Genomic DNA, 27,172 nt, shown 5'->3' with positions numbered 1-27,172 from the left:
TGCTTATGATGGCCAAATGTTTGAAAATGTCACCGACAAATATAGTACACCATGCAATCACAGACTTCTGATGACATTTAAAGTGTTTCTCATATTTAAAAGCCCCATAAACAATGGTTTGTTCTAAATCTACTAATAACAACACGTTTGTGTGAGGGTTAGGGGCACGGTTGATGTTTTGGAAATGCATTTATTAGATGCCCTTATACAGTGAAAGCAACATGCCTGCCTTTATGGCTGAAATGACAATTAGCGAACAATATTGTTTACCTCAGCAAAGATAATTTTAATTATGGTCAAGTAGCAAAAATGTAGGCTACTCTGATATACAACTGAAACACCTGAACAAAATAGTTTAGTACATAAAGCCAACCACCATTCCTTTTATGATTCCTGAAATGCAGAAGACATAAGTTACTCTGAATGAAATATCTATGCTTTCATTGGAGAATCAAAACCCCAGCAGTTTTCCATTGGAAATAATAATAAAAAAAAAGAAAACATGCAATAATCTAAGAGGTCTAATTCCACTGCTGTCCATCCAGTGCTCAACAATGTGTAATAGTAATGAATATAAATAATTCCTTATATTAAAATATCCCATGCAATTTAGCAAACCAAGGGCGTTTAATCAAACCCTCAACACAACAACAAAAAAATCAAATAAACAAATAAAGGACCCAAACATTGTACAGTATCTATGAAAATATAGTCAACAGATATACAGGCAAAGACAAAAAATATGAAGACATTTTCTTGTATGTATAATTATGTACATCAGCAATGAATCACCCTGTAAAAGTCAATTTTTTTTTTTTTTATTAAAATATGCCTGAATCCATGAAGAAATATCAGCAGACAAGAAAAGGAAATATGAGTGAAACTTGTCTAATTGTGGGCTAATTGGTTGTGCATGCCCTCATCATTATTATTATTATATTTGTGCGTACAAACGAACAGCAGCACTTTTTAATTTTCAGAAGTGATGATGACCAAATAGCATCGATCAGTACACAATAATCATTGAATCTGTAGATTGCTATGGCTGGTACTGCAACCATAAACATAGGCGTTAATGTCCCACAACCTGTAAGCAGCAGTGCTCATAGATTTTGAAGCATTACAGTTGCAGTGATAGTTAATTTACTTGCATCTCGAAGCCTCTTTTTACTATCCTTGATATTGAGCATATAGAGTGCAGAAAATCTGTCAAACCTTACTGAAAGTAAGTAGCATATATATGACTCTAAGAATGTGATGTGTCGTGATTAGGATTTACAAGAAAAAACACAAACACAGTAATTAATCTAAACATTATTGCATTTGATGAACAAAACTTTTCATTAAACCCTGCCTTCCCGACATCTTCCTTATAATACCCTGCTTTACGATAAAGAAAATAGTCAACTAACAATCCTCAGCATCCAAACACAGCTTGTACACTCTACTTGGATTACACCTAGCTTATATTTACCAGCAATATCACATTGCGTAAACCCTAGACCTGCAGTTGCATTTTTTTTTTGGAAAATAAACCAGGCCTGAATGCCTATTATGAGTAATACAGAAAACGAAATGTTCATATTTGCTAATCTGCCAACCTAGGGAAAAAGTATCCTTTTTTGTTTTGTTTTTTTACATCATTGATAAAAGAATGACCTACAAAGTGTGACCTTTGATTTTAAACATGCTAAAAGTACTTTGACAGTAAGCTGACAAATTTGTTTTTTGAGCTAAAGAATTCACTTGAAGCACATCCTACAGACTTTTAACAGCAGAAAACATTTCTAAACATTTTGCGTTACAAAATACAAAGTTGCGTTTGTGATAAAAAATACTTTGCCGCAATACTCTTCCAGATATGTTTCTAAGTCATCTAAATTCTATTCTTGAAATATGACAATTACACACCCAGTATCAACCAGTGCATAAAACACAAAATTTCCCTGCAATGTGCCTTCAGACTAGAAAACCTGCATGAAGTTTCTAACTAGACTAAAAGATTCCATAGAATCGCTACTTTGTCAGTTTGCTAAAAACCTCTGTTAGGACAAAAAGTTCACGCATCCACATCTTGTGTCACAGTTAAAAGTTTACAGCTGTGATACATTGTGGCGGTGTCTTTTTACAATCCCCAGAAACAGAGGCATACAAAACAAAGTATTTAAACCATCCTTCTAAAAGAAGGCCAAGAAATGAGTCCTGGACACATTACCATAAAGAACGTCTGAAAAATCCATATTATTAACTGCATCCTTGGAAATGAATTCTGATCCTTGTTCTACAGAGAGGATTTCTTGAAAAATTCCTTGATAAACTCTAAGATTAGAGCAGCATGCTAAGAGATAAATGACTTGACCTCTTCTAGAGCAAATTTCATTGATTTACATCTATGATTTGACTTTGAAACAGTCTTATTAAGGTTAGACGTTAGCTTCATTTTACCAGGACATGTTCCTGCTAATCAGCTTCTTAGGATTGTGGCTCACTCACTCCATTCACTCTAAACAGGGAATGGGCCGATCTTAAATGTCAAAACAGTTAAGTATAAAATATATGTATATATATTTTCCCTTACTTGCCTGCCAAAGTTTTGAGTGTTCAAAAAATCTCTACAATTACCTCTGATGTCACGATACACCAATATCAAATAGTAGAAACTGTTTAACCATCAAGTCAAAGGTGCATCTAAAAGGGTGCATAATAGTCAGAGATGAAGGAGAAGGAATCCAAAAGAAAAGGCTGACACACAAGCTTTGAAGGACAAAACGGCGTAGCCTGGCTGAAAGTCCAGAACGGCCTCTTCTTTGGGACAGCTGTGGGTTGGTTTCGTTTCAGTACGTCATAGGAAAGCAATGTGCATAAATAGTTCTCAATAAATTAATAAATAAACCTTCCTCTGTTTTCAGTATATACAGAGTGTCAGAGACAAAAGAATGTTCATAAACACATCTATAGAAATCCCATATATCACACAAGAATATCGTCTCACTAAACATAAATATGTTGGTTGTAGCGTTCCAACATGCGTCTCCACACAGGTGCAAACGAATGCCCGCTGTCTCTCTAAAAAAAAAAAAAGCGATCTCAAACCTTTCGCTTTTATTACCTTCTCTGCACGGTAAACATATCCTCATTGGGAAAAAGTAGACACTGATGACCCTGGTATCCGGATCAATTTGTCATATGAAGGTTGAAAGTGACTTGGTAATGCCCAAATTAAAAAGAGGATTGTTCACAAGTATTTACTGGAGGTCACCAGTACCTATCAGCAAAAAAAAGAACCCTCGTAAATCTATAGGTTTACCGATATTAACAAGTCCAGTCTCTTTTTCCATCACTTAGCAGCTAATAAAATAAATGCCATCATAAAATACATTTAGATCATATTCTTTAAATATGCAAAATATTTTGAAAAAAACAAAGTATTCACATCAAACCAGGCAGTAGTCATCTCTTACTACATTCCTGTCCCCGTCGGAACAGTCTATATATCAGTCAACAGGAACAATCCTCACACACAACCGCTCCTTCGTTCTCTCTCTCCTCTTGTAACACCACAGACCCAGAGACTCTATCAATATTGCACCCATTGGAAAGAAAAAGAGAGGATCGATAGAGGATCGGCTAGATCAATAAATAAATATTCCTTCAGAACAAGAGCCGGTCTGCCTCTGATCAAGGACTTGTGCCGTTATCCTTTACAAGGTCAAAGAGGGAGGGCCAGGAAAAGGAACGATTCTCATTCCTCGCGGCAGGTGGGCAGATTGACGAAGGTGAATACGTTGAACTCGATGAGGATGGAGAAACACAGGAAGACAGCGTACATCAGCAAACAAACGAAACCCAAACGCTTGTCCAGTTTCCAGTTGTTCAGATGCACGCCGAGAACCTGAGAGGGAAAGAAAGGGTAGATTGTGAGAGATGGATTTAAAGGGGATTTGTTTCAATTAGTGTTTTTAATTGCTCTCGCATACCGTGAGAAACACAGATGCCAGCAGCAGCCCAACCGAGAAGATCAGGCCTTTGCTGTTTAGGTGAATCTGAGAAGAGATGCATAAAAATGATTTAGAACTTGCACTTATAAAATGTTGGCAAATGGTTTCAAACAAAGCCCTATGTTTATTCTACCACGACTCAATGTGTTTTCACTTTAGATCAGAGGTAGACAAACATGTACACAGACCCAAAATTGGCTCATTTCTTTCAACCTGCAATTGTTTTCCAGTTGTCTGCTTCCTCTCACGTGACTAATGCAAATATTTTTCATTTATCATTATCATCCGATATTAGATATTTAACTGCTTATGCTCATTTCCTCTATTTTTATGTTTAGTTTATGTTTGTCATTATGTAACATTCATTTAAAGTTAGTCTTTAAAAAGACTCAATATCCAATATGCATTTTTCATATTGTACATTATAATGCTGGGATGCCTAAAATCACTTGTAGCATTTAAAATAATTGATTTTTCTTTTCTAGAATTTATTTAGACAAAAAAATAGTATATAGCAACTATAAGCCATTTATTGATTATTGGCTATAGTAACAAAAATGATCAGTGCAATGTTTACACAATTTCCAGGTTAAAGGTAATAACTAATCAAACAATACTGATTTTTCATTTGGTCTCTGTCAATGCTCTTTAAGCATTTACCAAATGAATCATTAAACAATGATGACGATTACAACATTTTCCACTTACTGTGGAACCGTAGTCGATGGCCAAAGTCTGGAGGGTCCAGGGCAGACCAAGCCCTATCAGGATATCAAACACATTACTACCAATGGAGTTGGACACAGCCATGTCACCCATTCCTGAAAAAAGATTGAGAGACGGTTTAAAGGCTGAACATATTAAGACTATAATCTACAAACAATTTCATATCTGCTCCAGTCTTAAAGGGGAATTTACTGCTGACAAATAAAACTCCAAAAATATTCTCGTCGCTTTATAATATTAATATTGAACCAATGTACTCACATGAACCGATTTAAATATGTTTTTAGTACCTTTATGGATCTTGAGAGAGGAAGTGTCATTGCTCCCTATGGAGGCCTCGCGGAGCTATCGGATTTAAATTAAAATATCTTAATTTGTGTTCTGAAGATTAACGAAGGTCTTACGGGTGTGAAACGACATGAGGGTAAGTAATAAATGACAGAATTTTCAATTTGGGTGAACTAACCCTTTAACGTTAGAACTAGAGAACATAATTGGCTTCAGAAAACGCACCCCTAACTGTCCAGGGGCGGGAATACAAAAGTTCTGAATTTTAACAAAGTCTGTCAAAAGTCTGCCAGCTTTGTATTGTTATAATGCTGGTAGTATATGTAAATGAACAATATGTCCCCATTTATTCGTTAGCGCAAAAAAAAAAAAAAAAAAAAGTCAAACTGTAATAATACAAAGCTGGCTGAAAATTAGCAGACTTATTCTTTAACAACCTCTTCCTGGCAAAGCAAACTGACTATTTTATTCAGGGAATGAGCGTAAATAATAATACTGAAGCTTGAAGAAATAATTAATTCCTACCTTGCCGTGCCACAATTAGACTGGCCAAACAGTCAGGAACGCTGGTGCCAGCGGCCAAGAAAGTGATGCCCATAATGACATCAGGGATGCCCATAGTGTAACCGATCACTGTGACCTGCAACAAATGTGTCAACAGGTCACTGAACGATTCTAAAAAAACAGTTTAAGAATTTATAAAGTGAATATTTCTGTGGAAAGACTTACCATCCACACCATGATGTAAGAGAAGAAAGCGATCCAGAGAGTGGAAGAGATGAACGAGACCATATACCAGCGCTCCCAACGAGGGGTGGCACAGTTGGGAACGGTGCAGAACAGCAGCAGACTCAGTGGCCAGGCCAGCAGCCACTTTAACTTATTAAAGCCCCCACCTGCACAAGATCAGGACATCAGCTGAATCATTAGTCTTACAGTACACTTCCTGTCATGGACAGTTTATGGACAGACATTTCTAGGGGTTGAACCTAAAACCTTACAAAAAATGATTTTCTTAATCAGTATTTTCATCAATCGTTACTAATCAATGTACCGGGGCAGCGGTATGGTACAAAGGGTCCTTCGTTGTCATCTTCCTCCTCTTCCTCCTCATCATTCTCATTGTTTTCATTGTCCTCGTTTTCGTTTTCGGTGTCAGTGCCAGCTTCAGCTCCTCCCCTGTCGTCATCATGGTGACGTCCCTTACGCCCATTCAGGCCTCGGTCCGGTCCTGCCAGCCCATTCTCCACCCCACGCTTTCCTGGGATTTTTACGGTCACCTCTGAGTCCCCGTTACTGAACCGACTGTTTATCAGACGCTGCCTCTGCAAACACACACACATATTAGTCTAGAGTATATAAATAGAACAGCTGCAATGAATAACCCCTTAAAGTAAATGCAACTTTATTTTTCACAATTCTGTGAGATTTAATTAAATCTCACAATGTGACTATTTCTTATTTTAAAGGGTTAGTTCACCCAAAAATGTCGGTCTCCTAAATCAAGTCGTTATTTTGTTTTTTTTGGTGCAGAAAAAGTATTCTTGTCGCTTCATAACATTAAGGTTGAACCACTGTAGTCATGAACTGTTTTAATTATGTCTTTAGTAGCTTTCTGGGCATCTGAAAGTGTTAATTATCTCGCTGGCAATGGAGGCCTCACTGAGCCATCGGATTTTATCAAAAAATATCTTAATTTGTGTTCTAAAGATGAACAAAGGACTCATGGGTGTGGAACGACATGAGCGTGAGTAATTAATGACAGATTTTTTTATTTTTGGGTGAACTAGCCCTTTAATACACTTCTAGGTATGGGAATGTAGGTATGTATCTATTCTGTGTTTGAAATAACTGTATTTGTGAAAGTGTGCAGATGTGTGTGTTCGTGTGACTGACCTCTGTAATGAGCATTCTGGAGGCCATCGTGAGGCGTGTGCGAGGGGAGAAGTGGCTGGTTATCATGATTCTCATTCCAGCCTCAGAGAAGGACAGCTGATGAGGGTATGCAGACAAGAGTTCGTCCACCATCAGCACTGATGGCTTCCTGTGGAAATTTGCTAAGAACAGCAATGCAGAAATTTAGATAGCACACCAAGCAGTTGTACACATGATTCATATAAAACAGGCCTGCATGCATTACCTTTCTTAAGCAGCACGACAGTGGCGTCGCACCCATCATCGATGTCTGTGTTACTGGCTGTGCCGTTACCTAGGTTTGCTGAGTTCTTTTTCCGCCGTTCGATGTAATGAACCACCCGCGAGTTAAATCTGATTAACACGAAGGAAGGAGAGTTAATAAAATCAGCAGTGATGTGATTTACTGATGTGGAGTAGATATGAATAGCAATGAATCTATGTAATAATGAAACATTTCCATGGCAATAGAATAAAGGATAACTTACTTCATTAATATAATGTAAAATAGGTAGAGCACTATTAGGGTGAGCGATTCATACCTGAAAAGAAATAAATTAGCGTAAATGACTGAATACATAACAGAATAAGAAACAAATGTAATATGAAAAATGAAGAGAGTGTAACAGCAGCGTTTATCTTACCATGTCACCTTCTCATCATAGATGAACTTGGAAAAAAAAACAAAAAAAAAAAAACAGAGCAAAAGTAAAATTAGACAAATAATGCCATGCCAAATTCCTTCAAACATTTCAGAAATGTTGCATATTACCACTAGAGGGCAGGATGATCTTATTGTAATATGGGTCCTAAGCATCTAATGCATAAAATAGCATTTCTGTAATGCTTCATCTCAATCTTCGAATAAATATATTATAATTAACATACATTATTACAAATAATTTTTATCAGCATGATAAGTAAACATTTTCAAAATGTATAAAATAAATTACAGGTAAATTGTATATATAAATATATTATATTTTGTGTATGTATTTTTTCAAATGTATTTGTTAAATTATATATTTTAATTATTATAAATCACATTATTAGCATAATTTTAGTGAAAATTCGACATTAACTGTTTATTTTCAGGTTTAAATTTTGATTTCTATATTTTCAACATGGTCTTAGACATTTGGACAACACTAAATATGTATGACATATACATGAATACAAACTAATTAGAAAAAAAAACATGGATATCATACAGATTTACAACCATTTACTGTAAGTAATTGGAAGAGACATATCACCCCTTCCCCAAAAAGTCCATGTTTCAATTGTAACAGTATAAACTTTTACAATACAGTTTGTACTTTCAGTGAATCCAATTTTTAATAAGGTACTCTGAGCAGCATCTCTGTTACTCTGTGTCCTGTGTACTATTAATCAGTGTTTATTGTTCCTCTGCACTGGGAACACATGCAGAGTGTGGGCAAATATGAGTCCTGTGCTGCTGGCCACGGGCCCCACGGGAGAGCCACTTGGTTCTCCTCTCCTGCTGCGCGAGGAGGCCCATAAGCTTCATGGGAGCATGAAAAGCCACTTAGAGTTCTACTCACCACGATCAGAGTGGTCACTGAGATGGTGTAGTACACAGAGTCTCTCATTAACGTCCAACACGAGAGCCGTACTGCCTGCATCGATGGGAGAGAGGATGGATGAGAGAGAGAGAAAAGTAATGAAGAGACAGTTAACACACACACACACACACACACACACACACACACACACACACACACACACACACACACACACACACACACACACACACACACACACACACACACACACACACACACACACACACACACACACACACACACACACACACACACACACACACACACACACACACCCTCAAGGAGAAGGTTTCAATGGAGTAGAGCAAGTGTCAAAGCAGTACAACTCTTATATTACATTACACTGACAAGTAAATATTTAAATGATTTTCTTCCACCATCCATCTTGAACAAGTGCTTTTGATGTGGTGACAGATCTCACAAAAAAACCTAGAGCAGGTTGTCCATATTACAGGACACTGATTATACATGGGACAGTATCATGATTTGGAAATGCACTTCCAAAAATAATTATTTGTATTTTTGGTACTGATATTGCATGATGATAATTGTACAGTTTAGTTTGAAAAGACTCTTTTCCACACAATAAAACTGCATGTTTTTTTTGTTTTTTTTTCCATTCATGAACTCATGCAAACCCTGGTATTAAAGGATTTTAAAATTTGCTTGTCATGCCTTTACATCTTACATAATGTGTAATTTGTGAATATTTCATGATTTTTTTGAAAAGTCTAAGTCCAAGTCTTGGTTTACAAACTTTAGAATTAAGGTGCGTGAAACGGAAGTAAGCGAAGGAAATGATTGAAGTAGGAACCATATATGGACATGACATCCTGTACCGAATCCAGCTGATTGAACCATGTGAAGTAACCCATATTGAATGTGCCATGTTTTGTAGGGCAATCCTTCCATAAAAAGCATTGATCTACGTCAGAGCACCGAAAGTAATGCGCCATCACTCACGCCAGCACAGCTTAACTTACACCACAGGTGACACTCTTTGCTTTGTGTTTCCGTGGCAACCAGAAGCTCCATTGTTGCAGATGTGTTTTCCCCCCTTGACTCTGATGGACTCCATACGTAAGTGTGCAAGTGTCTTATAGCCTTGTGCCATTTTTGGCAATGATTCACCGACTAATTCAGGATGTTTTTTTTTTTTGTTTTTTTAAAGAGCTTATATTCTATATAAGCAATAACATTATTTATAATATAGTAAATGTTCAAAATAAAGTTATTTACTTACAGGTTAATAATAATTAATGTTTGTTTTTATTTTATTATGGAAAAGAGGATAAGAAGATAAACAATTGTGTATGCATATATGTGTGACACTACACTTTTCTAAGATCTATCAGACTACCCAGAATGCCTCTCTTCCACTGCCAGATGGTGACTGGAGAAAGACTGGGAGAGGAAAAAACTATTAAGCAGTTTCCCATGCTTGTGCAAAGAAAGATATAACCTCATATCCTCTTTTCTTTAACATAGTAAGGGTCTCAGGAGGTTAAACTGAAGCAGCGTGAATGACTGAATGAAGTGGAAAGCAAAGAGAACAGGATGGAAAAGGAAAAAAAAGCAACTTTGCAGCTAACATGGCTGACCTCATCAGCTACTCTCAGTGACCCCTGAGAATAGTCTGCTCACTTCTCACTGTCAGTCTGCACTAAGTAATGGCTTTTTTTTTAGGGCAGAGGTTTAGAGGGGAGATGCACAGGTCACCACATTCATCTCTAAGTCGCCCTCTCACAGATGCTGAGAATTCATAATGCTTGCTCAGTACATTTGTGTCGTTCTAAAGGAAAACAATGTCTTACTGGCAATGCGTAGACACTTTATTAAATAAAAATGTAAACAGGGTTGGGGAAGCTACAGTACTGTGAATATAACTATAGTGTTATATAATACAGTCTTCTAATTTGTGCTCAAAAGATAAATTTACACTAAAGAAACCTAATTTATATAAGTGATTAAAAAAACATAGTGATGAATGCTAGCATTTAACAAAATATTTTGCTACAAGCAAGAAGTCACAGAGCGGAAACCAAAGTGAATCAATGAACTGTTAGAACTAGTTCTTTTATCAGTTCACTAATATGACTTGGGTTTCCCTAAGCTACATTTGAGAGAGAAATAGCATAGTTTATTTAAATTATAATTATTTCATTATAAAATGACAGTTCATTTAAATTAGTTATAAACATTACCTAAAACAGCTTTTGGGTGTGTGTTAATGTGTAAAGTAATGAGCACCTGTGCAGTAAATATCCCACACACTCCGATGATGCAGAGGATATTGAAGACAGCAGAGCCTACGATTGTGCCCACTCCCACGTCTCCTTTGGTGATAAATACACCTGCACAGACAAGACAGGGTGGCTTACAAAGGGTCTATGTTCAAATGTGAGAGGTACTTTTTTTTCCAAAGGCAGGCTGTGTTCGGATAAGCCAGACGTTTACCTATGACTGAGGTGAAGAGTTCAGGGGCTGAACTTCCTGCTGCCATGAACGTGGCTCCTGCTACATCCTCGCTAAGTTGGAAGCGCTACAACATGTTAACACACAGACAGAAAGAGAGACACAAAAGATGAAAAGAGAAATTTGGACCAAAAGAATGGCAAAAATACTGACTGATCTGAAACAAGTTTCTTGAACACGCCTCCCATCTGCCATTGGTCAGAATATAAAAATAATTAATTAATAATAATATATTTAACATTAAAAATATAATTTAAAAACATAATTCAATTATAATTAACAATTAAAATAGCTTAAACTAGAAATTTAATTAATATATTTTGAATAGCTTTAAAATAGCTTAGACTGGGACAGGTTTTACGAAGATTTAATGGTTGTAGAACACTAGCTAAGACATGAATGAATATCTTACCTCACAGATCTTCTCCAGAGAGGGCACAAAGTAGTCATCACACACCAGTGCCAGTGCGTAAAACATATACATGGCCTTTAGAGAGAGAGAGAGAGAGAGAGAGAGAGAGAGAGAATGAACACAAAATTACTGAGTTTCCACTTCAAACTCATACCTTCCTTTTGAAAGTCGAAAACCTAAATTATGGTCTTTTCCTCAATCAGCTATGACATTCGGCTACCACTAATTAAATTATGGTGCTTTTTGTGATTTTCAAGCTTTATACTAATAGTTCTCATCCAGGGGTCTGGTCTGGGGCCCACTAGGAGGCCTCAGCAAACTTCCAAAGGGGCCTCAAGATGGCCCACAAAACTAAGCAAAACAAGAACTTTTTATTAGACAATATTAGAAAAATCATGTAAATTAGTAAAATTATGAAATTGGCCATTTTTATAATAAATATAAATGTTTCTGGTTATGCCAAAGTGTAAAACATTTTATGGGGCCAAAATTTTGAGTACAAAATGTTTTAAAAAATTTGAAAGTCATGGGGGTTTTGATTATTGTTGTGAACAATGGAGGCCTCAAAGTCGAAATGGTTGAGAACTGCTGCATTACACAGGAAAGAGCAGTCAGGATATTCTATTCAAAACGTCACCTTTAGTGTGTCTACAGAAGAAAGTCATATGCATTTGGAAAGACAGATGAGAAAATCATAATAGTGTAGAAATAGTGTAGAAATGTCACATCTGATGAAGCCTCTGTAAGTTCACATTACATAAGAAGGTAAAAAAAAAAAAATATATATATATATATATATATATATATATATATATATATATATATATATATATATATATATATATATATATATATATATATATATATATATATATATAAAAAATCAGACTCCAGAAGCCACTGAAAAGAGTGCATGAAATTTGTGCAAAGCAAAATTCTTCTGTGCGGGCACATTTGAGTACATGAGTGTCAACGCCATTAAACTCTGTTATTCTCAGAGCAATCTGCCCTCCAGTGGGACGGCCGTCTACTGGGACTATTCAGACCTTTTCTTAGAAAGTGTCCCGATGACAGAAAGGCACTGATGGAAGCTTGTGCCCTTTACAGAGTGAGGGGGTTCAAAGTTTATTTGTCTCAAACTCATTAGGGATGAAATTGATGTTTTTTTGCATAAAAAAGCTGTGTGCGGTGGATTAGTTGCTCCAACATCTGCTGGGTGTGAATCGCAGATGCCATGGTCCCTCTACATGCACATATACCATCAAACATACTAAAAACATGAACATTCCTATAGCTCAAGCTGTAGAGCATGGCACCAGCAATCATGGATTTGACACCCACAGAAAGGAAAAAACAAATAGAAATGTATACTGTATACCATATAAGTTAAATGTAAGTCTCTTTGGATTAAAACATTTGCCAAATACATAAACTGGCCCACAAAAGTATCTTTTTATGGGTCAAAATAATCGATTTTTCTTTTATGTGGAAAATCATTAGGATATTAAGTAAAGATCATGTTAAATTAAGATATTTGGTAACACTTTAGTATGGGGAATACATATTCACTATTAACTACGACTTTTTCCTCAATAAACTCCTAATTTACTGCTTATTAATAATTAGTAAGTTAGAGGTTAAAGGGTTAGTTCACCCAAAAATTAAAATAATGTAATTTATTACTCACCTTCATATCGTTCTACACCTATAAGACCTTCGTTCATCTTCGGAACACAAATTAAGATGTTGTTGATGAAATCCGATGGCTCAGTGAGGCCCCAGTGAGGCCAGCAATGTTACTGCACCTCTCAAGATCCATAAAGGTACTAAAAACATATTCGAAACAGTTATGTGAGTTCAGTGGTTCTATCTTAATATTATAAAGTGATAAGAATACTTTTTGTGCACCAAAAAAATAAAATAACGAATTTTCAACAATATCTATATGGGCCGATTTCAAAACACTGCTTCATTAAGCTTCTGAGCTTTATGAATCTTTTGTTTTGAATTAGTGATTCGGATCTCCTATCAAATGGCTAAACTGCTGAAATCACGTGACTTTGGCATTCCAATTCACTGATTCGATTCGTAAAGCTCTAAAGCAGTGTTTTGTACTCAGCCCATATAGATATTGTTTAAAAGTCGTTATTTTGGGTTTTTTTGGTGCACAAAAAATATTCTTGTCGCTTTATAATATTAAGATAGAACCACTGAACTCACATAACTGTTTCAAATATGTTTTTAGTACCTTTATGGATCTTGAGAGGTGCAGTAACATTGCTGGCCTCACTGAGCCATCAGATTTCATCAACAACATCTTAATTTGTGTTCCGAAGATGAATGAAGGTCTTATGGGTGTAGAACAACATGAGGGTGAGTAATAAATTACATTATTTTAATTTTTGTGTGAACTAACCCTTAAAGGGATAATTCACTCAAAAATGAAAATTTGATGTTTTTCTGCTTACCCCCAGGGCATCCAAGATGTTGGTGACTTTATTTCTTCAGTAGAACACAAATGATGATTTTTAACTCCAACCGTTGCCGTCTGACAGTCTTATAATGCGAGTGAATGGTAACACAATTTATAAGAGTCAAAAAATATGCATAGACAAATCCAAATTAAACCCTGCGGCTCATCACGGCACATTGATGTCCTAAGACACGAAACGATCGGTTTGTGCAAGAAACCGAACATTATTTATATAATTTTTTACCTCTAATACACCACTATGTCCAACTGCGTTCAGCACTCGCTTAGTGAGGTCTGATCGCGCTCTGACAACGGCAGTGATGTCTAGCACTCAGTAAAGGTACCATCGAATTGAAAATTGAATTTACCTTGGCATAGTTGAATAAAAAGGGTTCAGTACATGGAAATGACATACTGTCACAAACACCATTGTTTCCTCCTTCTTATGCAAATCTCATTTGTTTAAAAGACCTCCGAAGAACAGGCGAATCTCAACATAACACAGACTGTTACGTAACAGTCGGGATCATTAATATGTACGCCCCCAATATTTGCATATGCCAGCTCATGTTCAAGGCATTACACAAAGGCAGCCAGTATTAACATCTCTCCAACAGTGTAGCATTAGCCGTTAGCCACGGAGAACTATCAAACTCATTCAGAATCAAATGTAAACATCCAAATAAATACCATACTTACACGATTAGACATGCTGCATGATGAACACTTTGTAAAGATCCATTTTGAGGGTTATATTAGCTTTGTGAACTTTGTTTATGCAATGATAGAGTCGAGAGCTCGGGAGGGGTCCAGCGTGAGCAATTAAAGGGGCCGCAGCCTGAATCGGCGCATTTCTAATTATGCCTCAAAACAGGCAGTTAAAAAATTAATTAAAAAACAATATATGGGGTATTTTGAGCTGAAACTTCACAGACACATTCAGGGGACACCTTAGACTTATATTACATCTTGTAAAAAAATGTTCGGTGGCACCTTTAAAGTATATGCGCGAGACATCACTGCCGTTGTCAGAGCGCGATCAGACCTCACTAACCGAGTGCTGAATGCAGTTGGACATAGTGGTGTATTAGAGGTAAAAAATTATATAAATAATGTTCGGTTTCTTGCACAAACTGATAGTTTCATGTCTTAGGACATCAATGTGTCGTCATGAGCCGCAGGGTTTAATTTGGATTTGTCTATCCAATCATCATTTGTGTTCTACTGAAGAAACAAAGTCACCTACATCTTGGATGCCCTGGGGGTAAGCAGATAAAAATTTTGGGTGAACTATCCCTTTAAAGTTTAGGTATTGGGTAGGATTAAGAATGTAGAATAAGGTCATGCAGAATAAGGCATTAAATGTGCTTAATAAGTATTAATAAACAGCCAATATTAGTAATATGCCTGCTAATAAGCACCTCGTTAAAAGACCCTAAAATAAAGTGTTACCAGATATTTTGTGAATTTCCTACCGTAAATATATCAAGAATTTATTTTTGTGAGTGGATATGCATTGCTAAGAACTTAATATGGACGGACAACTTTAAAGGCGATTTTCTCAATATTTTGATTTTTTTGCACCCTCAGATTCCAGATTTTCAAATAATTGTATCTTGGCTAAATATTGTCTTATCCTAACCATACATCAAATGCAAAACTTGCTAAATAAATAATTATAATTATATAATATTTGTATGTTAAATGAGCATGGGTTCAATACATACACATGCATGCAAGCACACACTGTCCTGTCAAAGCAAGCTCCCATCCACCCCTGGGATCTGTTTGCCAACTGTTTCCCGCCAAGACTTTGCCAATCAGTGCATCTAATTCAGCCGCCACGCTGCCATGCTCACACTGTGTGCCCATTACGTAATCTCTGCCCCCTCCACTCTCATTCCCTCCCCTTCCATTTATTCTTGACCTTCTGACAAGGCAGAGCTGGGCTACTGAAGCCCCTAAAGATAAATAAAACATGTAAACAGCTGGAGGGAGTCTTAGAGGGTTTTCATTGCGGCTTTTACCATCCACTCACTCTCTGCTTACATGGGCAACTATCTAAACAACGCACAACAATGGCAGTGTCAAACCAACCCTGCAGGGGATTTCAGTGGGAACACAGAGTACTGCATCAGTACCTGCTTCACATGGCATGCTTCACTTAAAAGTGTGCTCAGACATGGCCTACGGGGGCAATAAGGCCTGATGCATGATGAAAAGTCTCTCTGTGATGGCTTACGATGATGGTGGTGTTACGGATGCTGGTAGAGATGAGGCTGATACGGATTTCCACAATACGAATGATACGTTTATTCAACAGAAAGCAGGGAACACCAAACATACATCTTAACAAAACAGAGAACGGACGAGGAGTGAAGGGAGTGAGTGCAATATATGGGGAGTGCTGACAATAGAGTCCAGGTGCAGGTGATGAGTGACGATGAGGAGCTGACGAGGGAAGTGTGTGCAGGTGAGGAGAACAGGAGGATTCTGGGAAATGGAGTCCAGGGAAACAAGGGATCTGTAACAGTACCTCCCCCTCCCGGTAGGCGCGTCCTCGCGCCGTAGATGTAACAACCGGGAGGGGGGCGGGCGCCCTGGAGACCTCAAACCGGAGCAGGGGGATGAGTAGACTGGAGTGGAGGTCTCCAGGGCGGGCTCAAAAGCCATGGCGGGTCAGGAGCCGAAGGCAGCCATTGCGGGTCAGGAGCCGAAGGCAGCCATGGCGGGTCAGGAGCCGAAGGCAGCCATGGCGGGTCAGGAGCCGAAGGCAGCCATGGCGGGTCAGGGGCTGAAGGCAGCCATGGCGGGTCAGGAGCCGAAGGCAGCCATGGCGGGTCAGGTGCAGCGGGCAGCCATGGCGGGTCAGGTGCAGCGGGCAGACATGCAGCGGGCATACATGGCGGGTCAGGTGCAGCGGGCAGCCATGGCGGGTCAGGTGCAGCGGGCAGCCATGGCGGGTCAGGAGCCGAAGCCTTCGAGGCGTTGAGCCCAGGCGGCGCTGAAGGACTGGCGGGTGATGGCGGAACCGAAGGCTCTGCCGACCGAAGCGCAGCCGGGACTCCAGAAGGCCGCAGTAGAAGCAGTAGGACAGCCAACAAAAAGAACACCGGGGGGAGTGAGGAAGCCAACTGAAACTGAGGGACGGAGTGACGGAGCGGAGACGGAGGAGTGTAGTCCAGAGGGAAGGGCAGGCTGACGAGTGCACAAGGTGTGAGTGGAGGCAGGATGGATACTGGTGACGCTGGTGGACTGATGGGTAACGGTGGAGCAGAGGGAGGTTGGAGCCAGGGTGTAGGTAATCGCCCAGAGGTCCGAGGTGGAGATCTGGGCGAGGGGGCTTGAGGTGAAGGTTCCGTGTAGACATAACTGGATGGAGGTGGGAGAGGGAGGCAGGGAGGGAAAACAGTCTTTGGGCTGGAGGTTTCAAAAACACAGTTCATAGGAGCAGTTGGTTCGGCGGCGGCGGCGGCTGGAGCGGCTGGCTCGGCGGCGGCGGCTGGAGCGGCTGGCTCGGCGGCGGCGGCTGGAGCGGCTGGCTGGAGCGGCTGGCTCGGCGGCGGCGGCTGGAGCGGCTGGCTCGGCGGCGGCGGCTGGAGCGGCTGGCTCGGCGGCGGCGGCTGGAGCTGAGGGCTCGTAGGCGGCGGCTGGAGCTGAGGGCTCGTAGGCGGCGGCTGGAGCTGAGGGCTCGTAGGCGGCGGCTGGAGCTGAGGGCTCGTAGGCGTCGGAGACTGGAGAACTTTGCTCGGCGGCGGAGACTGGAGAACTTTGCTCGGGCGGCGGAGACTGGAGAACTTTGCTCGGCGGCGGAGACTGGAGAACTTTGCTCGGCGGCGGAGACTGGAGAACTTTGCTCGGCGGCGGAGACTGAGAACAATGCAACGCTCCGGAGACTGGAGAACTTTGCTCGGCGGCGGAGACTGGAGAACTTTGCTCGGCGGCGGAGTCTGGAGAACTTTGCTCGGCGGCGGAGACTGGAGAACTTTGCTCGGCGGCGGAGACTGGAGAACTTTGCTCGGCGGCGGAGACTGGAGAACTTTGCTCGGCGGCGGAGACTGGAGAACTTTGCTCGGCGGCGGAGACTGGAGAACTTTGCTCGGCGGCGGAGACTGGAGAACTTGGCTCGGCGGCGGAGACTGGAGAACTTGGCTCGGCGGCGGAGACTGGAGAACTTGGCTCGGCGGCGGAGACTGGAGAACTTGGCTCGGAGGAGACTGGAGAACTTGGCTCGGAGGAGACTGGAGAACTTGGCTCGGAGGAGACTGGAGAACTTGGCTCGGAGGAGACTGGAGAACTTGGCTCGGAGGAGACTGGAGAACTTGGCTCGGAGGAGACTGGAGAACTTGGCTCGGAGGAGACTGGAGAACTTGGCTCGGAGGAGACTGGAGAACTTGGCTCGGAGGGAGACTGGGGTTGAGGGCCATTTCATCCCCTCAAATACAATTAAAATCCCCACAGGCACTGGAGCTGGCTCTGTGGGGACTGGAGCTGGCTCTGGAGATACTGGAGCTGGCTCTGGAGATACTGGAGCGGGCTCTGGAGATACTGGAGCGGGCTCTGGAGATACTGGAGCGGGCTCTGGAGATACTGGAGCGGGCTCTGGAGATACTGGAGCGGGCTCTGGAGATACTGGAGCGGGCTCTGGAGATACTGGAGCGGGCTCTGGAGATACTGGAGCGGGCTCTGGAGACATTGGGGCCGCTTTCTTCCTCCTCCTCCGCTTACTGGGCCCAGTAGCGGAATATGGGTCCAGCCTGGGGCAGGCAGGGAGTTCGCTGGAGGGGCATGCGGAGGAAGCCGGAGGTTGACCGACTGGCCCGGCCAACCGTGTTTCTGGATGGACCGGACGACAACACTGATCCTGAACCTCTTCTACTAAGAATTTGGAGCCATTCAACCACAAAATTAAATTGATAGTATCGCTTAAGGAGAAACAAAAAACAGGTTCATCAAAACGGATAGTGTCGTCATCCAATCCATCCAAAAACAAGGAGATCACCTGAGCATCAGGCCAGTCAGACAAGAAAGCAAGCTCCACGAACTCCTCCACATACCTCTCCAGCGAACGACCCACCTGTAGGAGCCCGATGAGGCGATCGCCGGTTGTCAGGAGAGTGAGAGGCGCTGGAGGAGCAGGAGCCAGGGAGCTGGTGGAAGTCTCCATATTTTTTTTTGTGGAAATCCGGTCGTATAAGGTCCGTTCTTCTGTTACGGATGCTGGTAGAGATGAGGCTGATACGGATTTCCACAATACGAATGATACGTTTATTCAACAGAAAGCAGGGAACACCAAACATACATCTTAACAAAACAGAGAACGGACGAGGAGTGAAGGGAGTGAGTGCAATATATGGGGAGTGCTGACAATAGAGTCCAGGTGCAGGTGATGAGTGACGATGAGGAGCTGACGAGGGAAGTGTGTGCAGGTGAGGAGAACAGGAGGATTCTGGGAAATGGAGTCCAGGGAAACAAGGGATCTGTAACAGGTGGTGGAACAAACTCAATTTATTTTATTAAAACCAACTGCAGTGGATTTATTTAGAGAGCATTAATTCCTTTAATTTAATATTTCACATTGCAGGTTCATTATAGCTCACTTGTTGCATGAAGTCAGTTGCTGCCACAAAACAATTTTGACTAATTTCTCAGTTCCTTAAAAACAACCAAAAATAAAACTACAGCTATTTTAATTTCTAAGTGACAGAATGATTGCTTCAGGAATATGAAAAAAATAAAAAAATAAATATGTGTATGTGTTTATTTGGTCGTAGAGTAGAGCTGGTAGAGTTTTTCAATGAAACACACTTCAATGAAAAACTATTCTATTGAGTCATGACTCAAAACAGCCACCCAGCTTACACGGTTTCCAACTTCTAGTGTTATTCCAATTGGCTCCTTTTCTAAACCTCCAGAGAACACTCAAAACAACCCATAAAAGAACAGAAACTATAGGAAATACTGTTGGCAGATGGAACTCTATTGTGTATTATTGTAAACAAATGATTGTGTCATCAGGCATAGACTGCTAGACTATAAAACTCAATATCACTCTGTTGTAAACAGTATTTCAGGTAAGAACTAAAGCACATGCCAGCTCAAATAAAACTCTTCAAATGTGTACAGGCTTCATCAGGTTCTAGATCATATATAAAGTGCATCTGAACATGACAAATGATTTGATATGATTTGAGCTGATTTGATTTGTTGCACTTGTTAATCAAGCTCTCACAACAACAAGCTGTACAAACCCTTCTCTGCTTGAACACCTCTATTTGAGTGAGGTAATATAACCTGAAAATTCACATGATCAATTTACTCATGTGTACCACTTGTATAATCCTTTGCAGCCATTGTAACAAATAATAGAGGTAAGGTCAGAGATTGCCCTGAATGGAACCCACAGTCTTGTGATTTCAAGTGTTTATGTAATTTTATAGATTTCAGCTAGAATAAGGCATTCAAACTAGTGCATCAAATGCAGAAAAGAAAAAGCAGATGGTAGAGATACTTACACACAGGACATGTAATGCTACGGCCCCCTCCATTCGCTCCTGGTTGGTGAAGATATCATCAGGAAACTCATGTATGCCTGCCAAAAACACACAAACACACATTCAGCTACATGAATAGTCCACGTATAAAACATAGAGTGATGCACATGTGTCTCAGAGAGTCTTCCCTCTCATTATACACCATGTAATTTAGAATATGGATCACTGGAGGGAAAATGTTAAAGGAAAAAATGTTAAATGCTTTCAATCACAGACTAATTATGCACACTGTAAGTTCATTTCAATAAATTAGAATGTGCTGCCATATACTTTATCTCTAAGGGATAGATCATCCAAAAATGAAAACTGTATCTATTTCAAACTCTTATGACTCTGTTTAAATGTGGAACACAAAAGAATATGTATTTTACAGAAATGTCAGAGCTTCTCTCTTCCATCCAATGAAAGTGATTGGGGACCAAAGCTGTCAAGCTCCAAAAATGACAATATATATACAGTATATATTAATTTAATTAGAAAATACAGTAAAAACAGTAATATTGTGAAATATTATTATAATTTAAAATAACTGTTTTCTATCATTTCTGTGTTGGAAAAGCTGAATTTTCAGCATCATTACTCCAGTCTTCAGTGTCACATGATCCTTCAGAAATCATTTTAATATGATGATTTGCTGCTCAAGATACATTTATTATTATTATCAATGTTAAAAACAGTTGTATACTTTTTTTCAGGATTCCTTGATAAATAGAAAGTTTAAAAGAACAGCATTTATCTGAAATACAAAGCTTTTGTAACATTATACACTACCGTTCAAAAGTTTGGGGTCAGTAAGAATTTTTATTTTTATTTTTATTTTTTTGAGAAGAATTTAAAGAAATTAATATATTTTTTTTTTTTGTTCAGCAAGGATGCATTAAATCAATCAAAAGTGACAGTAAATACATTTAAAATGTAACAACAGATTATATTTCAAATAAACACTGTTCGTTTGAACTTTCTATTCATCAAAGAATCCTGAAAAAAATATTGTAAACAAATATTTTGTACATCTGTGCACAATTAATGTTTCTTGAGCAGCAAATCAGCATATTAAAATGATTTCTGAAGGATCATGTGACACTGAAGACTGGATTAACAATGCTGAAAATTCAGCTTTGCCAACACAAGAATAAGTTACATTTTCAAATATTTTCAAATAGAAAACAGTTATTTTAAATTGTAATAATATTTCACAATATTATTGATTTTACTGTATTTTTAATTAAATAAATGCAGCCTTGGTGAGCAGACGAAACGTCTTTATAAAACATTAAAAATGTTACCGATCCCAAACGTTTGAACAGTAGTGTACATATATATATATATATATATATATATATATATATATATATATATATATATATATATATATATATATATATCAAAACACATGAGGGTGAGTAAATGTAGTTTAAAATGGTGGGTGAATTATCTCTTTAAGAGTCAAAAAATGCATTCATTATTCATCAGCAGAACCCATACAGCAAAACATTTTTACTCTGAACAACAAAATGACTATCAGACGTCATTCACTGAGCCTCAGAGTCAGAGAGAATTGACAACTATATGACTGTGGCATTGGTGTGATTTTCAGAAGATTTTCTTGCGGTTCTGACAGCATTACTGCTGCTCACAGTCCATCGCTGCTCTGTTAACAAGCTATTCACTGACACAGCGTGTCACCCGGCCGGTTCCATTGATAAGCCTGCAGCCTGCCGACAGAATCGGGTCAGTGAGAGTGGCCACTTATTTGCCTGGATTCAGTTTTACACGCTCTAAGATGGTGGGAGTGACAAAGTCAGCCGTGAGCTCTCTAAAGTGTTGCAATTGTGCTTGTTCCTACATAGCCCGTTGCCATGACGTCAGCATCCAAGATACTATAGCCCTGATTGAAAAGCGTTGAGACCCCAGAGACCGGCTTTGTTCCATTCGCGGAAAAGCTTGATCTCTTTATGCAAACTTGAAACCTAATTTATTTCAGTGCTGACAGACAAATAGCTCAGAATATGAGTAATGTTGTATGTTTGTCACTCTCTATGACTGACTGAAAGACAGACAGTATATATACATATTGTTATATATATAATATTTTTAAACATTTTTCCAAGTTATTTCATTTTTAATTTCCATTTATGGTTGTTTCTTCATTATGAGCACGTTTGGACCTGAGGATTTAAAAAAAAAAATCTCTAAAAACTATTTTCACATATTAATTTTCATGTGTTCATATTTCACATAATTGTAATATTTCAATGAAGTATCAAATATAAATTATGCAAAGTCAGAGTACTGTGATATTTACCTTACATTTTTCTTTATTTTCAACACACATCTCATATTTTGGTGATCCGGTACATTAACTTTTTATAAACCTTTACTAGTGGCAAAAAAGTTGGCCATTATAGAAACGGTTTTTAAAAATATATATATTTAATGATTGAAAGTCTGAGTCTGGTGCAAGAGTAAACAATATGTATGTAAAAGGGATTTAAAAAGTAGCAATAAAGAAAGCAGGCAAAAAGTTTCCTTCATATTAAAATCCATCTATTTTGAAAATACCGTATTTATTGTGATTTCCACTTTGCACAGATGTAATGTTACTCTCTTGTGCCGCCACAAAGTTTACAAACTACAAGCCAGTTCTCAGTTTCACATAAAGATCAACATAACTGTATTTGTATAACACGGCACTCATTACAGGAATATCTGCAAGGGTGTTTGTGCGTGTCCATGGCTGCGCATTGTGCAGTGACATTCTCTCCTAGATCACCTGGGAGGTTGAATGCGTCAGCAGGCTTCACACTGCCCCCAATGCCCTAAACACCACAGAGGTGAACTCAAACAACCCAAAAGAACTCACAAAACAATGCTTACTGCCCACTAGCATAAAAAGAGCGTGCCACCTGGTTCTTCTGTATGTATAGTACATTTAATGACACAAATCCTTCATAATTACACTGACAGTCCCGTGAAATTGTCCCAGAAGTGTGTGAAAAGAGTGACTGACCCTCACTCTTTGACCTCTGAGTCTCATGTCAGTATCCTATTGCTCGTTTCACCCACAAAAGCAGTGCTTTACTTGAGACAAAAGACTTCTTGATGACAAACAGATGAATAAAAAGCTGGACCGAGAGTCAGCTGCCTATTTTTATCCCAAGAACAACAGATCTGCTCTGGTGCTCATGGTTCACATGGGTTTCATTGTTGGTGTGGCCTTCATTAGAGAGTCACAGCCTCTCGGTTCTGGTCCCAACGCAGAGCGTTCCCTGGCACAAGAGATTCTGATTAATCTATTTTCAATTACAGAGCCAATGAATAAAGCAGCAATAAACAATAGCCAGTTAGCGTGAGTGGATCAATTAAAGAACACACAACAACAGCACCAGAAAGATGAACTTGGCAATGTTGAAAGGGTCTACAGAAAGGTCCCTTCTGCAATTACAGAGAAGGCAAACAAACAGAAATGAATTCAAAATCTTTTTATTTGTACACTGGCAACAGAGTTAAAACAAATGGATCAGTTCCTCTCCCAGAGCGACTGCTAGGAAGAATTAGACAAGAACATTCCAAGCTAGTGAGAAAAGACTAAAATCACCCGGAAACTTAGGATAGAGAAGGACAGGGATGATTCTCAGCAGGATTAGGACCTTGCACAACCTTCTCCTCCAGAGTACCAGGAGACTAATGGCCAGCAGGAAGGACATGAAGACTGTCCACATACATTAACCGCTGTCAGCACAGACCCCCTGCTCCTCCTCTGAGAACTGCTCAACTCCACATGAGGACATGAGACAGTTGTACGCATCCAAGTTCCCTTCAGTGCATTTTGTGAGCTTTGTGCTCTTCAAAGGCTAATCATCTGAATATGTAATGCTTCAGCTTCAAAGTAGGCTAAGTTAAAATGCTGCTTTAGCAGAGAGAGAGAGTATACAAGGGTAGGAAGACAAAAAGGTAACATCGTCTAAGATATCTTCAGGTTGGATTGAATGAATGGAAAGAACAGAAATGCTGATGTGATTGAAGTTGAAAGTAATAAATTAAATTAATAAGACAAATGTCAGTTTTTAATGAATATTATATATAGTTTTAGGCCCAGTAAGATTTTTTACTTTTAAATAAATTAATACTTTTATTCAGCAAGGGTGTATAAAATATTTAAAATATATTTATTCATACAATATTTGAATATATATTCTATTTCATATAAATGCAGTATACTTTCTATTCAAAGGATAAAGAAAAAATTGTATCACAGTTTTCACCAAAAATATTAAGCAGCCAGACTGTTTGATAATAATGTTAACAAACTGTTGATAATAATAAGGAAGGATCATGTGACACTGAAGACTGGAGTAATGGCTGCTGAAAACACAGCTTTGCCATCACAGGAATAAATTATATTTTAAAATATATTCAAATAGAAAACAGTTGTTTTAATAATATTTCACAATAATACTGTATGTTCTGAACAAATAAATGCAGCCTTGAGCACAAGACACTTCTTTCAAAATTATTACAAAAATTTCCAAACTAGGCATAATGCTTATAGTATATCTAAAGCTGACTCAAATATGTTTTAAATCATCATTAGACATGATTTTTGTGGCCTGGAAACCAGATTGAAAACAGTTTCATTAGGAGACAAAACACTGCCTGTTTAGTTTTAGAGTTACCGGACAGTGAGACAGCAGCCTGAGGTTTCGGACTCAGAAAAAGTCGTGGAGTAGCACAGAGAGTTAGACATAACAGCTTAACTGAGAGTCAGACCTCTGTAATTCCAATCAACAGGAAGGCAGCATCTGTTGTCAGTTAAATCTAATTGATGAAATTAAAGTGCTTCCGTTGTCAAGACAAACAGTAACTAGAGAATTTCTTCCTCCTAAAGGAGCCGAAGTTTTGGGAAGTGAATAATTTGTTATTTTAGCTTGTACACTTACTGTACAGATGCAATTATAGAGTAAATACAGGTAAACTGATGTTCAAAGAGGCAACATCTTCCACAATATATGCACATTTAATGCTACATGAAAATTTAAACACATAAACACAGCATTTATGTATAACTAGCCTACTATAGACAGACAGACAAACAGGGACAGACATCCACTGTGGCCTGGGTAAGCCAAAAAGGAAGAAAAGCTGGAGTAAATCTAAGGCAAGTCCTCACAGATATTTTCATTAATACTGTAGGAACTTGTCTGGGTTGACTGAGGAGATATAGGCATAATAACTGTAGAGAGAATGCATAGAAATTACAGCTTAACTTCCTAAAAGAAAAACATAGCACTGTGGAGACATAATGTTTTGCTCTTCATTATTTATGTTTGATGATTACTACAGAAACTCCTCTGGGGAATTCATATGCTGTCTCTGTCATTATAATGCTTGTGTGGTTTAAAACAAATTTCCTAAGGGAGCTCTATAGATATCGCACTTTCCATCATCAAAGACACAAGTCAAACAACTGATTCACTTAGCGACCGAGTTAGACTTTGATAACAAGTAGAGCGTAATGACATATAAAGCACTTGCGGCTTCTTACACAATGAGAACCTGAACTGAGGACCAACTTCCATAAAAGTTAAAATATTTACTAAATAAAAAAACAATAATAATAAAATAAAATTCTACCTACTGTTATATTTGTTTCTTTCCACTGTCTATTTTTATGTGTTTTTGCAGTCTGAAGCATCACTTTGTCAAAGTAACACTCAAATTCCTAGAAATCCACTCTTGATTTTTTTGTTTGTTTTTTTTGGAACATCCCTACCATGTCCATATTTGACCCTGAGTTTAATCATGACATGCTGATGGGCAACCCTATGGAGTGCAAGCATTTGGTGGGATTTTTTTTTTTGTGTGTGATCACTTCAATATGAAATGCAGCACAATGACTGCTGCTGGTGACGTAACTTTGGGGCAGATGCTGAGTTGTTGACAGATTCCATGAAAAAGTTCTGCCTCTTAAGTGATTTTCCTCTATAAAGCTGCTTTAATTGTCATGCAGAGCCTTAAATCCTGTTTTCCCATAGATGAAATCAGTTGCCTTCCATCCATTTAATAATGTAAATTCCGTAATTTGCACTTAAACATGGCCGGAAACGCATAATCCAGCGCATGTCTTTAAACAGCATTGTCCAGTATGGACAGGCCTATGGATCAAGAATTATCCGTTGATGTGGAATTACAAGGTTGAGTAATGTAAAGAAAACTAATGCAATAACTGAATCATTTAAAGCTGGTGAATTGCTCGCCCAGTGCTTTAAACCTAAGTACGTAATTCAGAGATATTAATGATGATTGAAAAAAAAAAACATATATATATGGAATATGCATAATATCATGTTTTTAAAAAGCAATGACATCAGGGTCATTATACTGTATGATTGGCTTACAGGGTGCATTTAACTTCCCAGCTAAGTCCATACTAAATTACATAATTCAGGGATATTTATGATGATGCCAGTTTTGAAAAAAAAAAAAAAAATAAATAAAAATTGAAAGGGGACTTCAAAGTGCAATTTTTTGAAAACTATACCGTTATAGTGAAAATGGTATTTTTGGTATATGGTGCTCAGTCTATAGGTGCATAGTGTTTCTTTACAAAATGACTTTGGCAACTACTGGCCTGGCATGCATAACACGTAGTTTTTTTGTTGTTTTCATGGACCTATGTGAACGAGAATTATTTTTTTACAATGGTGTTGTCTGTACACGAAAAAAGTGAAGGAAAAACCTTTCCA

General features: G+C 38.8%; 1 protein-coding gene across 2 annotated transcripts in view; it reads right to left on the bottom strand.

Annotated features, from left to right (window-relative positions):
* Positions 1 to 605: 605 nt before the first annotated feature.
* slc24a3 (solute carrier family 24 member 3) overlaps positions 606 to 27,172 on the bottom strand; it is a 94,576-nt gene continuing 68,009 nt past the window's right edge. For both annotated transcript variants that reach the window (XM_067386309.1, XM_067386310.1), the window contains 15 exons: positions 20,388 to 20,464; positions 11,400 to 11,474; positions 10,970 to 11,054; positions 10,763 to 10,866; positions 8,492 to 8,566; positions 7,571 to 7,596; positions 7,415 to 7,468; positions 7,153 to 7,280; positions 6,909 to 7,069; positions 6,067 to 6,337; positions 5,742 to 5,908; positions 5,538 to 5,652; positions 4,707 to 4,819; positions 3,978 to 4,043; positions 606 to 3,892 (listed from right to left, as the gene is read on the bottom strand). In XM_067386309.1, the coding sequence (XP_067242410.1) occupies positions 3,743 to 3,892; positions 3,978 to 4,043; positions 4,707 to 4,819; positions 5,538 to 5,652; positions 5,742 to 5,908; positions 6,067 to 6,337; positions 6,909 to 7,069; positions 7,153 to 7,280; positions 7,415 to 7,468; positions 7,571 to 7,596; positions 8,492 to 8,566; positions 10,763 to 10,866; positions 10,970 to 11,054; positions 11,400 to 11,474; positions 20,388 to 20,464 (1,667 nt within the window). In that variant the 3' untranslated portion in view covers positions 606 to 3,742. The remainder of the gene's footprint in view (positions 3,893 to 3,977; positions 4,044 to 4,706; positions 4,820 to 5,537; positions 5,653 to 5,741; positions 5,909 to 6,066; positions 6,338 to 6,908; positions 7,070 to 7,152; positions 7,281 to 7,414; positions 7,469 to 7,570; positions 7,597 to 8,491; positions 8,567 to 10,762; positions 10,867 to 10,969; positions 11,055 to 11,399; positions 11,475 to 20,387; positions 20,465 to 27,172) is intronic.

The sequence above is a fragment of the Chanodichthys erythropterus genome, chromosome 5 (genome assembly GCF_024489055.1).
Source record: "Chanodichthys erythropterus isolate Z2021 chromosome 5, ASM2448905v1, whole genome shotgun sequence".
NCBI lineage: Eukaryota > Metazoa > Chordata > Actinopteri > Cypriniformes > Xenocyprididae > Chanodichthys > Chanodichthys erythropterus.
Note: the sequence above shows the minus strand (reverse complement) of the source record. Positions and strands in the feature narration are given on the sequence as shown.